Genomic DNA, 14786 nt, shown 5'->3' with positions numbered 1-14786 from the left:
ATATTGCTTCAGTGCTGCGTGCTTGTAACATAATACGGAAAATATTACGTAGAGAAACCTTGATAACATCAAAGATGGCGCATAACGTTGAAATTTATGCTGATCTTCATAGTACTGCACTGCGCCAGCTCCAACTTCCTTTATGATTAGTTTTCTTTAGAATTTTCAGACATGTTTGGTAAATCATACAGCTATAATATGGTGTGCAGAGATATTTTTACTCTGGAATCTTTAAATTAGAATGCTACCCAAGAATTTTTCAAAATATGCAACGGTTTTTTATGTGAAAATAAAAATGGACAAAAAACTCCGCACAACCTTGTGCAACCAACATGGCTACAGATAAAGAATAATGTAGTACTAAAAAGTTGAAGCTCGTAAAACATTTTATCTGGAAATTTTTGCTTACACAGCAATTTAAATGAAAAGTCAAAGTCACATTTTCACACCTAAAGCTTCATATTTTCAAGAAACAGTAAAGAAATTTTATGTACGTAAAACATTGAATTAATAATCCAGTGTTTGGAAGGCTGGCTAATTTTCGTGGTTTGTCGCAGCCACAATTCTCTCCAAGTCCTGCAAGAGAAACACCACTTGGATGTTTAATCACTAATAACCGTGGTGATTAGTGTCGTTTTTAAATGCAAATAACGACCACCACTGTGGAAAGAAAAATAGCAAGATATTAGGAATTTTAAAGAGGTTTAAAGTCAACTTTAGGGATTAATTACGTTATAACTAAGTCATTACTATATCCCTGAATTAAAATCTTAAACAAAATTACGTTAGTTTACCTTTAAAAGCGCAAAATTTTGCAAATAAAATAAACTTTTAAACCTGGCAATTGCTTAGTTTTAATTTTTAATTATATCAATCAACATGCCTAGTTATTTGTGAATCTAAAACACAAAGTGTCAAGTTAAATTATCTATAATTTTGTAAGCTTTCTAGAGAGTATTATTTTTTTATAAAAACGACTATACTTACAAAATGATGTTGAAAAAATACTAAACAATATCTATAAAGGGCAGATTTAAAAGAGAAAGGATTTCATTGCTACAAGTGCGAAAATTAACAAACATTAAAATATATATATAAAACTATCTAACTGCTATCTTTCTGGTTCACAGCCGGATGGTTTCATCTCTTTCCACCAATCATGTGGATAAAAATGTTTTTGTATTTCTATACCATTTCGCGGGACGGAAATATTTACCCCTGCAAATAGCAGTTGCGGTAGAGGCTTTTTAAACAATCGAGCAGGTACGGTATGGAATTTTCGATGATTCAAAAAGAAAACCCATGGTTCTAAACCAGTTCGTACCATTTCGTTAAAAAACGTTTTTCTAAATACCATTAGATCACCACGTGCTGTGTTCTTTTCAACACGATATGTTCCAAACCATAGTCTATAGTATATGTTTATGCCCCTCTTGTTGAATACACTAACCATTTTTTGCTGGTCAACTGCACTGATTTCATCATCCAATAAAGCCAAATCTACATCGTTGTCCCAAGGTAACGGATTTTTGTAACGAACAGCGCCCCATAAGCTGAAAAGAAAACAAATAGTTTGTTAAATAATAATTGTAATAATTATAAACCAGGTACATCTTTTTTTGCAAATACCTGCCAATTTCAGAATGTAAACTAAATGACCTGTCAATTCTAAGTAACTGTCCTATGATGTGAAAATACAATAACACTCGCTTGATAACTTGCTGATGAAACAATTTCAAGACTTACTGTTATGAAGAACAGATATATATCAACAACCTGTCCTTATTTATTTGTAAAAGGTTTCGACGCTCAGTACTCTTGTTAGCAGATTCGCTTCTGAACTGCGAAATTTAGTATATAGTTGTCGAAGTTTAAGGAATATAGTTAAAATTTGGATCAATCATTCTTCATACTGTATATTTAACATCGTAGCAAAAAGAGAAACTTTGACTAAACAAATTTGAAAATGTTAATAAGGTAGCAATCTATCCATCTCCATCTATATGTCTTGGAATACTATTTAAATCATGAGGACTAGGGCTGAATTAAGCAGACCCCAGGTGCGTGTCACGCCCATTTATCGTACCACCTTCTATTTTGGGACTAACTTCTGGACAAAAGAAGCAGTGATGTGCATCAACGCAGATCTTAAAGATAATAAAATTACTACATAGAGATGAAGGCAAGCATAAATGGGAAGCAGAATGTTAGCAAATCAGTTATGGCAAGGTTTTACTGATGAATGTTGATCATCGTTCTTCTCCCCCTGTAAGTCAAAATTTTGTTTTTACGTTCTTTTATTATTTATTTATTAGTCACATGATCACTTATAAAACCATTAACCTGGAATTCTTAGGTTTTTATTGAAAACTAAAATAGATCACATTATAGAAACTAAAATAGATATAAAGCAGAAACAAAGGTGCTCTAAGATGTCTACGTGACACTTAACTAACTTTAAGTTGTTTCCTATATTTTCTGTTTTAGATCCTTCAAATCCTTGAATGGCATTCTGTTATATCACTTTTTGTGTCATCGTCCACAACAGGTACGAAAGCTTCTTATAACTATTAGCCTCATAGCTATATGTTACGATCAAGTTTTTTCGAATTAGCTACATGCAAACACTTTTACAAAAATCACACACAATCGAGTAGCAATGATTTTTAAGGATTCTACATCGTCAGTTGAACAATTTTTAAATTAATTGAAAATTATTTCTTCTAAATTTCTCTCGTCTAAGCAACTTTAAAGTTTGCACGGTTATGGCGACTTGTGAAGCCAACAATTACATGAATAAAGAAACTTTTCATCAACGAGTTTGACTGTCATAAAAAATAAGAAATATGCTTTACTGCACAAAAGCATCTCACTTTCTTCCTTTCTCACTTTGAATCTCACTTTCTTCCTTTAGATTTTGGGGACGGTTGTGATTTCTATACACACATAATATTGGGAGGGGCGCAACACCCCTGCCGCCCCACTGGTTGTTACAAACCAATTAAATTTTAAGGCGTGTTTGTCTACTTGTGTGATTTATGTTACATCGAGTTAGATGCCATTTAAGCAACGGAGAAAAACTGACAGGAATTATAAATGAATATTTACTCTAGAAGAATAATTGCATTTGTGACATCTGTAATTTGGGTTGAGACTTTTTTTCCTATATTTTATCTTGCAGAGAAAAAAAGTATTTGCTTTCCTTAAAATTTCCCTCTTTGGCATTGACCGATTCCGCTCTCCTTGGCGGGAGTTGCAAAACATTTAATTATAATGAGCTCTCCATTGTGGATGATTTATAATTAGTAGTGGCGTGATTGAACTATTTCATGTTATAATTTATGATTTATGTCTTCCCACTTAAGTGTGAATTTTCTTGACTTTTTTCTAAAGATTTTAAGGGGAAATACACGATGACTTGAATATAAAAACAAAGTCAAAAAAAAAAAAGATTACAAATTAAAACTTCAAAATTGTCTTAACTTAGGGTCAGTAGATATTTTCATTGCTCAAATTTTTTAAGTTTCAGTGAACAGAAGATTAAACTTTGGTGGAAGAAAAAATGTTTTTAAGACGATCTTAAAGAATTAAAAAATAAGTAACCCTGTTGTTAAACCAGTTCGAAATTATAAACAATTTTTAAAAAAGGAACAAAAGAATATTATCCTTGCTTTAAAAATTTTGAATTCGTGTGCTCATTTGAAATTCGTTCACACGAGAAAAAAAATGTGCACAGCTTTAAAAAGAAAATAGCTGATTACGAAAAGTTTAAAATTTCAAAATTCGCATTATTAATTGGTTTTTTCATTTTAATTTTAAAGCAAAACAACTTAAAATTTTTTGGATTTAACCATACATGGGAATTTAAATTATTCTTTTCAAAACCTTTATGGAATTAATTTTTAGTGGCGAATAAATTAAGAAAAGAATGAATTAAGAGTTTCTGAATACTTTTACGTTTATTAAAATCTTCAGGCACAGTATTTTTTTATATCAAAACAACTTTATAAAATTAATTAGGCTGGAAATGGTTGACTATGGGCAGGCTAAAATTTAACTTCTTTCCCCTTTTTTTCCTTAAATAAGTTTTTTTAACGATTCTTCGAAACTTGTATTTGCTAAATTCTTTTATTTTTAATTAAATTACCGTTCTCTATAACTTATTTTTTGTGAATGACGCGAAAAACATTTTATTAAAGTGTTTTCTTTTTCATAAACTGTGGAGAGAAATATTATTTTTATGCATCTTTTTTATTGTACATTATTTTTATCATCGGCTCTAGAATTCCAGAAAATATTCCCAGCAACAACAATTTAGAAAATCTTATAAGCACGAATGCTTTTTTTTGCTCCATGCCAATGTATCCTGTTAACTTATGACCTTTTAGAAATAAACAAAAAATCACTAGGAACTCATCCATTGTCCAGGCCATATTTCTAATTAAATAATGTACTATAATATACCATACTATATGCTAACTATATGTAACTTCAGGTAGTGACTAAAAGCTTTTCTCTTTCTGTAAACTTTTGAAATCGTAATATTTCCAATAAGAACTTACCTTCCATAAACCAAAGCATGGGTCAGTTTTAATTCGTTTAATGCCCCATTTGTATCTCGTATTAATTCCTTTAAATCTTTCATTTCATTTATAGGTGTTTCGCATTTATGTCCGCTGCGAGTATACCACACAAACGGATGATAATTCAGGATGATATACAATAAGGTCAACATGGAGTATATAAGCACACACGTCATAACTCTTCTTGTGCGACGTGCCCGAAGGCGAAATAACTTATATCTTTTCCTCATTTTCTCCAAAAAATTGATGAATTGCGTTGAAATCTCCACTACCCTATGCGACGCCATCATTCCTGAAAGAAGAAACGGCAGACACGCGCTTTCTGATAACAATTTTCAAGAAACGGGTGTTCCCAAACTCTTTGTCAATAAACCAGGTTTCCAAGTCCTTTTGTGTATAAACGGAGGTACCAAAGTCTCTATGAATAAACCGAATTCTCAAACTTTTTTCCCGTGATTGATATTTTTTAATTTTTTAGCTTTCTTTGCTAAATTATGCTGAATAAAAAAATGCATAGTTGGATTTTTTTTCTTTCTTAATTTATTGTGCGTGAAACGTGGAATGTGATGTACTTATATTTAGAATTATGCGCCCACTTTTCAAGCTCCGTTAATGAGGTAGTTTGGTTGCTAAGTTTATTGTAAACTTGATCCCAGATCTTTCGACATAAAATGTTTTGACTGGGAACGATTTTGCAAGTTAAAATGAATGATTACTTGTGGTTTTAATTTTATTTTGTTATTATTTTTGTCAAGACATATTCTATATTTTAAACTTCCTTCTTTTTGTGTCATCGTTCAATTTTAGAAACAATGATAGTTCTAGAAATTTAACATTGCTTCTCTTTTACTGATATGCTAATTCAATTACAGTTAAATGTAATTTGACGAAAGACTTAAGCATTTCGCGCCCTAACATCTTCTTTCGTGAATCAATAATGGATTTGCGATTGTGTTAAACCTAGCACTGGACGCTTTTTCGTAACAATAGAATTTGGTATCAGAATTGAAAAATATTTTTCTTGTAATACACCATAGCATAACGGAAGAGAAAATGCGAGTTCAAAAAGTTTCATAACAAAACAAAAAGTCAGGTCGCGCAAATAAATAAAAAAAGAAAGAAAATAATATATAAATAAATAAAACAAAGAATAAAATAAAAATTTAACAAGTTTCAAAAACAGGAAACAGTGATCGACCTTCTCCATGGTAAGTTATTTTTAGAACATAACGCGATTCTTACGACATACAAAGTGGCTCCACTGGGTAGCAACGAAGCCACTTGTTATCTCTTGCAATATCACTTTTGCATAGCCCTGTTTCGTTTTTTTCCTAAAAGGGGTTGTGATTATGCTTGAATAACAACAAATTTGAAACTTTAACGTAATATCTTAATCAAGATCAAATGTCATACAGAATCAAGGAGGTATTTAAGTTGTATCAGCAATAAAAAACAATGCATGAAAAACTGACTATTTCCTTGTAAGTTTATGGAAAATTATTTTTAAAACATAACGTGATTATTATATCATACAAAAGTGACTCCACTTATGACGGCATTCTGTTTTGTTATTAGATGTTGTGGCGTTGTCCTAGGAACGAATTAAGATACAGTGATGCTTCCTGCATGTTTTAATGTAAAATTAATAAGGAAAGACAGGAATATGAAAGCGTGGTGAAAGTGCATCAGTGATATATAGTCAGAATTAATGTTACTGCAATAAACTTACAGGATTTTAGTTTTAAAGTATGTGAAATGTCATTCTTGTCCCAAGAGCTCTTTGAGATAAGATCTCGAAGTTTATCTCAAAGTGATTTGGGGTGAATAATGGTGAGATGTCTGTTGTTGAAGTTTTTTTTAACACTACATTGATATTATCAAATAGAATTCAAATAGCAAAACATAATTTTTTAGCTTCAAATTATGCTTGAAAACAAATCTCGTTTCCAGAACGCCCTAATACAAAAAAAACCTAACAACCCCTGATGACTAGATTGCACTAAAAAGGACTTTGAAAAATGTTAATTTATTCAAAAGTTTGTGACTATTTCAAATACCGTACCTCAAAAATTTCTTCCACTTTTTATTAACCTTAAGAGACCAACCTGAGACTCAAGTTGCTAAAAATAATTCTTTACGCTTAATAGTGAAGTTGCCTGATTGGTTGGTTAGCAAAAAAGGAGAAAAATGTTGGGCTTGAGATCAAATGTTTGTTTACCTAATACCCAGCTAAAAATTATATTTCGTTCAACATCAGGAAAAGAGAGCTGCTTTATGGATGAGCATAAGTCATATCTTAGGGCATGGAGGACGCTTAGGGTGCTTGTGTGTCACAAATAGTAAAATTGGAATAAACCTCGTCACCAGGGGTGTTTGCCTTTTGAAATCGTGCCTCCGTTGTCATCATGTAATTGCTAGCGGTTTTGTCATCACACAACAAATCCCGTGGACGAGGATGAATTGGGATCATAGAAAGAAAATAAGCATGACCCTTGTGCAAAATTGACATGAAAATTTGTGAAGTGTTTCAAAATATTTTATCATTTTATATTTTTGTATTATTGTAACACAACGTGGAAATATACTACTTACTTACCAGGACACTCAAAACGAAGTTCGACAATTTCAACATTAATGCAAGTCCAGAAAGGCAGTTTAAAAAGCCGAAGTCAAAAAAAAATTTGGTGCTTACATTTTAAATTGTTTGTATTAAAGTTGCTTAGAAATCCTGCGAAGTGGCTGTTCATACCTTAAAGTTCAATAAGCTCCCAGCACTTATTAAGCGCCATGATAATTAAGTACCCAATCTAGAAAAGGGGCGCCTTGAAAACTGCCTTGAGAATCTGGGCGCTTAGTTTAAATTTTTGTTCTCTTTTATCTCTAATAATATTTTATCTGACGATGAGGAAGATGATGTTGACATTGAATAAAAAGCGAAATTAAAAAACATAGAATGAAAAAAATGGTACATATTTTGTTCATGTTTTTCAGAGAACAATAAAAATGAAAAATTCAGTTGTCTTTAATGTCTACAATACTAGGATGTGTGCATATGCTGCAATACAAAACAAAATAAATGTTCCACTGTTGCAATGTCAATAAATTAGCCGTTAGGCCATTGAAAGTTTACCGTCATACATTACTCCGAAATCAGATTTTCGCCCTGTGTGAATACCCCGAGCATTGTGTGTGGTTGGTTGGTTTAAGCTTGGAGGAAAGATTTAAGGGACAGACAAAATACTTATAATAAAGAAAACGTTCTGTCGCTAACCGTACCTGCTATAACAAATCCGTTCTCCCATGATGAAGATATCATTCCCTTGCTTATATCAACCAGCCTGCCAACAGACTAAATCCATCATACAAATAAGTAAGCCATACTTTCGAGAGAACAGAGCATTCAGCATGATTTTTAAATACGATTATGAGCTAGCAACCTCACTTGCTGTATACAGATTCAAATATCATGCGCAATGATGAGAAACGGGTGCTTTTTAAAGTAAGTGTTGATGAGCTGCAAGGTAGTACTGTTGCTGTTACTAACAAAAAGTACCTTTGCAAGATACGATTGTTTTTTTCTTTGTTTTCATAAATTATGTTGGAAAATCAGTGCGGATGAATAATGAATATAGCTCTCTATCCAGCGGACAATTTACATAATTTTGGCATATATAATGAACCACTTTGGAACCTTCCTATTTCACGTGTTGAGCATATCGAATGTAGAAAATAAAAATCTTTTAAATTGGCCTTAAATTTCTCTAAATTGGGACAAACAAGACGAAATATGGACTGACAAGGTTTAGGGCGATAAAGTACGCCTAATTAAATTAACAACAAAATCGGAAGTCCTGGTTCGTGTATGTCTTTTTTTTTATAGAGTGTAACCCCAGGCCATGTTTTTAACTTGTGAAAATTTGATTGACGGAATAACAAACACTGCGTAATGTGATTGGTCATTTATTTTAATTATTCTCCACATGTTTTGAAACTCGACGATGGAGAAACTTTTGATAGGTTTGTCCACATTGGATCAAACCTGACACACCAATTCAAAATAAATTTCGAAATAACATTACCGATTGTGAAATTGTGCATCGAGCTTTTTTCCTTAATGACTGCTGCCCTATCTATTGATGTAAACGGATTCGACATTTCAAAGCTTCAGAAAACATCTGACCGCACTTTTATCAGGGAAGCTAATCTTCTTAACAGTGTATTCAGGTTTCTAGGTAGCAAGGGTGGGATTTGGGGCCAAGCCAATATAAACTTATAAACATGGAAGTTAGGCGCAATCATAAACGTGAATTTCCAAAGTAAATAATACTGGGGTTTGTATTTCGTGTTAGTGGAAATTATTTTCTTAAAATATTAGATATACATATTTACACAACACTACAATATTTTGATGGCCAGTTTTATATGCACATATTTAATAGCCATTTAGTTTGTGCAGGGCTCTTGCCTTGTTTTCTGAAAATGTGATAAAAACATTTCCTTATCACTTATGAAGCTCCCTGAGTCCCAGGTGATCCGCGATTGAAAATAACAATACAACGGCCGATACGCAACTTTTCCGATCGCCTGGTCAGCTGTTTTCAAAAACTTCTCCGTTGGTAAAACTGGAACACGGGGGAGCGCATGACTAATACGCAGTATAACAGATCGCCAATAAACTCCGTATTTCGTGTACACAAGGTCCGTTTGATGTTTGAGTTGTGTTTTTTTTTTCATTTTTGCCCGCCCGTAAACAACAACAATATTAACAGTATTTTTTTCCTTTTAAAAATTGGCGTAAGTGATAAAAATATTGTAAACAAGGAAAATATATTACTAAAATAAAATATAGTTTCAGCTAACAACCGTTCGCATTTTACAAGCATGCGTTGTAATTAATAATTTTTGCAGATGTTAAAGATTTAGTTATCATACCACTAGAAATTGTTTCCACTTTGTATCTATCTGTGTTTCTAGCAACTTCAGGGTTAAATCGACTCTGGTAAATTTTCTGCTTTGTTTATATTGTCACATTTTTCATAATATCTTTTTAATGACAGCCGTCTGTCTGTCTGTGTGTCCGCGAAAGCCTTGTCCCGTAACGGAAACATGAAATTTTTAAAATGCGCATTAATACCAAATGCGATATATTTCTTTCCACTTTGTTGCAACGGTTTAATTTAAAGGACGGGCGACCCCGTGGATTTTTCCACGGGCTAACGACTAGTTCTATATTATAATACCCGTATACGTCTGTCTGTCTGTAACGCAAAATGGTACTGCAAATAGCGAGACACGCGTAATGCGGTATAAAAAGGAGGGGCGAACCCGTGAATTTTTCCACGGACCGCCGACCAGTAACCGAAGTATTTTCCGATATTAGTTCTGAAAGGGAAAAATATCTTTTGACTTTAATATTTTATTCCATAATATGTATATAATTATTTTTATATAATTCTTTACAATGAACTTTACATAGTAAACATAGTTTGATAAGGTAATATGCGATAATATATAGCGATGAAGGTCTCAATACGTCACAGGTCACAATATTTTTTTTCTTTTCAAAAAGTAGAGTAATCGATGAAAATATTGTAGCTATATAATACAAAATACATTATTAATGAATTTAACATGTACATTAAGATCACAAAAATTTTGCATTTACATTTTTGTTAGGAAGAAAATCATTATTACTTTTGCATTTAGCAAGCATAATTTTTTTTCACATCATAATTTTTGCAGTTAACAAGCATAATTTTTTGCGAATACGTCATAATTAATAACTTTTGCAGATGGCAAAATTTTTTTAAAAAAATTGACACACTTTCTCTTTAATGAAAACGACTTCTAAAAGAACGATCCTTTTCACACTGGTTCGCCTTTAAAAAATCAAAATGCATCAAGAAAGTTTTCCGGTATACATTTATTTTTGTAAATAGGGTCGAATTCGCGAAGTTGTAACTTTGAAGGCTAATTCAGTTAATTGTCATGTGTCACTAATCAAAAAATACCGAAATTGATTCAGTCAGTGCATAGTATCCTATTGAAAACAGCATTGCAACTAAAAGTGACACTTTTTTAGGTTCCAATAAATTTCCATTATGTTTTCAAATGTGCTAGAATATTTTTTAGTCTTTTTTCATTCAAATCCTGTAGAAACAGCTCAGTCCTCTGTTTACGTTCAGTGGTATATTCTATAAGGCGAGCATTTAACGCTTCTTTATCGTTTTCTTTGTTGGCTCTCTTTAATTCCCGATGAGCATTTTTTAAATCGTTGTCCATTTGTGTGCGCGTCTCTTTTAGTTTAGTCAGTTCTTTTGCATTCTAAAAAGTAAACAAAGACTTAATGATTTAATGAAAAAAAAATAAGCAAACGAAATACATTTAAATAAAGTTAAAAGCTACAGCAGGACTATTAGGTAGTAAAATAATATATTATACCTCCATAGTGTTAAATCCAAGTTGATATCTTAAAATACAATAGAAGAAATCCCATACTGATAACGCTGGCCATAAAACATCAATAAAACAGAGAATTGAGAAGGAGGTCTAGAATAAAAAAGTAATATGGAAGTTCTACTACAGTTTTGTTGAAAAAAGGCTGCCGCAAATGGAGTTTTGAACTTCGTTGTCTTTATGTGTATCCATAAATAGTAAAAAAATATCGATGCAAATGTCAGGATTTCATATTAAATCGAAATATCTGCAATAATGAAATTTTGAAATAAGCTTTTATCAACTTTTTAAATTCAAAACATAAGCCTCAAAGATGCAGGGAACTACACACGTACTTCATAAACAAGATTATTATTAGCACACAATGGCGTGAAAAAGAAAATAAAAAATGTCAGACAATAACAATCAGCCATACGTGGAGAAAAAAAAGTATTGACGTTAGGAAAAGATGTTTTTGAAAACCAAGTATTAAAAAACGTAAGCGTGAATACTGATCATAATACCTGCCACAATAGAAAATCACTCAAACGCACTTCTCCAGATGTTCTGATAAGCAAATCAACTGGCTGACATTGATTGGTGTAGAAACAATTTTCAATAAGCTCTTCAGTTATGTCGCTAAAACGAGAAATCTGCACCGTTTAAAGGAATAATCAAAGAAAGCTATTTCCAAAATCAAACTGAACTCTTTCAAAAAAAACATTACATTTCATCAAAAAAGAACAAATTTTAATATACAACAACGAAATATTCCTCACATTAGTAGAGGGTCTTTTCACATTCGAATCGTAAACAATTCCTACTAATAAAACTTTTGAGATTTGCATTTTAAAACAAGAGAAACACAAAAAATAACCTCAGTGATTTTGAAATAAATTTAGGAATAGTATTTTGCAATATTAAATATTTAATAATAGCTGGAGCATTAAATTTGCAAGTATCATATATTTCAAGCTTTATTTATTCAAGCTGATGTTACCTTTCTTTTATCTTTCCATTATCGACACCAACTGCAATCTCTTTGATGGCGTTCGTGATTTCGTCTCTTGAAGTGTATGCCATAGCTATGTTTAAAAACGACCTAAAAGATGTACTTTTTAACTTTATTGAACAGTTGAAAGAAATATCTCTAATTTCAATTAAATACAATGTCTATGAAAAAACTTTTTCCTATGACCATTATTTTCTGGTAACATATGGATTTTTCATACTACCCTTAAGATGATCAATTAATGCTAAATAAATTAATATTGGATTTAATTGTGAGATTCATCAGCATTAAACATTGGGTCACTTAAAATATATTTTGTGAAATTTATTATTTGGAATAGGATATCAAGCAAATATTTTGCGATGGTAAATTTCGGTTCATGGGTGGTTTTTAGAAAATATTTCTCAATTAGTAAAAATATGATATTATCGCTCTTATTTCGCTGAATATATTTTTCTTTGCCAAAATTATTTTTACAAATATTTCCCAAATTGGTAAAAACATTTCCCAGAAAAATCAATTCTGCAAGATTTAATACAGCATTATTTAAGGCCCTTATGGTATCAGAATCTTTTTGATGTGCACTGCAGATTAGAAATTACGCATACCTGTAAAGAACTTTTAAAAACATACTACTTCAAAGAATAAATATTTTTGTCTTTTTTATCAGCTAAAAAAACTACATTTAAAAAACAGATTTTTTACCTACAACAGTATATAATAGTAATATCATACTTATTGTTGTCTTTTGTCAAATTAACAACTTTAGCAATAGCTTCTTGGATTTCAGTATTAAATAAAGAAATATCACCAACAAATCTAATACATACGCCAAACTTCATAATTGCTTCTCTAAATAATTAAAAACAAAGGTAAAATGTCCTATTAAAGCAAATGTGTAACTTATCTTTAATCTAATTCAAAATCTGTGTTTGTGCAGGGAATTGTTTTATTTCCACTTTGTATCTATCTATGTTTTTAAAAACGTTTGGCTTATATTAACAAATTTCCTGCTTACTGAATTACTTTGTTTGTCACATTTGTTAAATTAATCAAGGACGTAAACTAACGTCATTAGTACTAGACTGTCCTGTTAATGTTAATGTTGTATATTCTTTTTATTTGCACATCTTACAGTTATTATGAAGACATTAAAACACCATTATATATTTAATTTTTATCAGGATTAAAGTAGGACTGCGTGGCCACCTTATTAAAGTTTGACTGGGATATATTACTTACTCTTCCTCCATTAGTTTTTCTAATTTGTCCTTAAATATATTCATTAATGCTTCAACTTCATCTGATGATCGCTTGAAATTTTCTATGCTGAAAGCATATACGGTTACTTCTGATATACCCAACTCAAAACACCACTGCAGTACCTGCACAAAACCACATGCAATGTTACAGTTAATTAAATTGAAAAATCTCTAAACATTTAACTATAATATTGTCTTACAACTTTATTATATACCTCAGTTAATATATCAAAACCTTTTGAATGACCTTCTTTTCTGGATATATTTTGATTTTTAGCAAAGCGTCTGTTACCATCCATGATAAAAGCAACATGATTAGGTATATTTCCAGATCTTAATACCTGATAACAAAATCTGAGGAACCAGCTGGGTTTTTTTTCTTGCTTTCCAAACCAGGTTGATGACATATTTAATAATAAGCAGATCTATAAATTAAAATCTAATGACAGGTTAAGCAACTATAAAAATATCATGTTTCGTGTTAGGGTCCAATACTGCAATACATAGCTCTAGAGATTTCATAGTCAATATGAATTCATTTGTGCTAGTGGGGAAGACTTAATTGAAAGCAGTATTTATTTACCCATTTTCTATTGAGTGAAAAAATTAACTTCAGAGAAATTGTTTCACAACAGTTGAATAATACAGTCAAACTCCTATAAAACTTTAAATCACAATTAATCCTGTTCTAATAATGTATTGGTATTCCAAATTTCCTGTTTTAAATAATTTTTGCTAATAAATCTATAAATATGCCACTCATTTTCCTCTAAAGTTCTTTTCCTCTAAAGTTCTTTTTTTTTTTGATAGTGATAACCCAAAACCGAGAATAGTAAACTGATGTACTAATTTCTTCTCTAAGATCAAAATTCTTCCTTGAAATTGTTAGATCATGCATGTGAAGGCCTGACAAAAACGAGATAGCAGACATTTGCGTATTACACTCACTATATCGATATATCATATATATGGAGAATTATGTGAAATCGTTATAATATATAAATATAGAGAATTACGTGAACAATATTCGTACATTTTGTACAATCGTAATGTTTAAATAATCTTTTACGAAATAATATCTGTGAATGACTTGATAATGGCCGTATACGGTCGAAGAGTTGTCAATAAATTTAATTGATGAAACTGGTGATGTTTTCTTTTCCACTCAATTATATTCGCGTATCGGGTAAAATAATATGCAAAAAAATGCTCGCGTAAATGACAAATATATCCTATGTATAATTATGCCAACAGTCTTTCGCAAACATTTCTCAAAAGTATAATATAAAATAATAAGCTGACTGATTTCGCCTATTCCTTCTTATATATAATAAATGACACATATCAAATACGAAGAAATACATTAATCTGACGAGCGTAACGTGAACGCAAAATACGCAAAACAAGTCAGCGTAACATACTGATACATACACTATAAACAAGTATATGCAACTTCTTTACTTTTTTAGGTATGGCCATTTTCTCCAGGTGACC

At 31.3% G+C, this 14786-nt stretch overlaps 2 protein-coding genes across 2 annotated transcripts; both read right to left on the bottom strand.

Moving 5' to 3' along the window:
• Window positions 1–590: 590 nt before the first annotated feature.
• LOC130645435 (uncharacterized protein RP689-like) lies at window positions 591–8337 on the bottom strand. The gene is made up of 3 exons (XM_057451423.1): window positions 7860–8337; window positions 4563–4875; window positions 591–1553 (listed from the first exon to the last, which is right to left on the bottom strand). Exons 1-3 carry the CDS (start codon window positions 7897–7899, stop codon window positions 1112–1114), a joined length of 795 nt encoding a protein of 264 aa, XP_057307406.1. The 5' UTR covers window positions 7900–8337; the 3' UTR covers window positions 591–1111.
• Window positions 8338–9983: 1646 nt separating this feature from the next.
• Window positions 9984–13817, bottom strand: LOC130645433 (dehydrodolichyl diphosphate synthase complex subunit DHDDS-like). Its single transcript, XM_057451419.1, has 7 exons — window positions 13508–13817; window positions 13273–13415; window positions 12766–12882; window positions 12019–12120; window positions 11543–11657; window positions 11025–11132; window positions 9984–10907 (listed from the first exon to the last, which is right to left on the bottom strand). Exons 1-7 carry the CDS (start codon window positions 13697–13699, stop codon window positions 10683–10685), a joined length of 1002 nt encoding a protein of 333 aa, XP_057307402.1. The 5' UTR covers window positions 13700–13817; the 3' UTR covers window positions 9984–10682.
• Window positions 13818–14786: the final 969 nt, after the last annotated feature.

The sequence above is a fragment of the Hydractinia symbiolongicarpus genome, chromosome 5, assembly GCF_029227915.1.
Source record: "Hydractinia symbiolongicarpus strain clone_291-10 chromosome 5, HSymV2.1, whole genome shotgun sequence".
In the NCBI taxonomy this organism is placed as follows: Eukaryota; Metazoa; Cnidaria; class Hydrozoa; order Anthoathecata; family Hydractiniidae; genus Hydractinia; species Hydractinia symbiolongicarpus.
This window is presented reverse-complemented; position numbering and strand designations above follow the sequence as displayed.

Excerpts from the sequence above, each read along its gene's own strand:
- LOC130645435 (XM_057451423.1), bottom strand. The coding sequence starts at position 7,899 with ATGATATCTTCATCATGGGAGAACGGATTTGTTATAGCAG. Across the intron at positions 4,876-7,859 it reads GAACGGATTTGTTATAGCAG|GAATGATGGCGTCGCATAGG; the intron begins GTACGGTTAGCG and ends TTCTTCTTTCAG. Across the intron at positions 1,554-4,562 it reads CATGCTTTGGTTTATGGAAG|CTTATGGGGCGCTGTTCGTT; the intron begins GTAAGTTCTTAT and ends TTTTCTTTTCAG.
- LOC130645433 (XM_057451419.1), bottom strand. The coding sequence starts at position 13,699 with ATGTCATCAACCTGGTTTGGAAAGCAAGAAAAAAAACCCAGCTGGTTC. Across the intron at positions 12,121-12,765 it reads TTGACAAAAGACAACAATAA|GTCGTTTTTAAACATAGCTA; the intron begins GTATGATATTAC and ends TACATCTTTTAG. Across the intron at positions 10,908-11,024 it reads TTGGATTTAACACTATGGAG|AATGCAAAAGAACTGACTAA; the intron begins GTATAATATATT and ends TTTACTTTTTAG.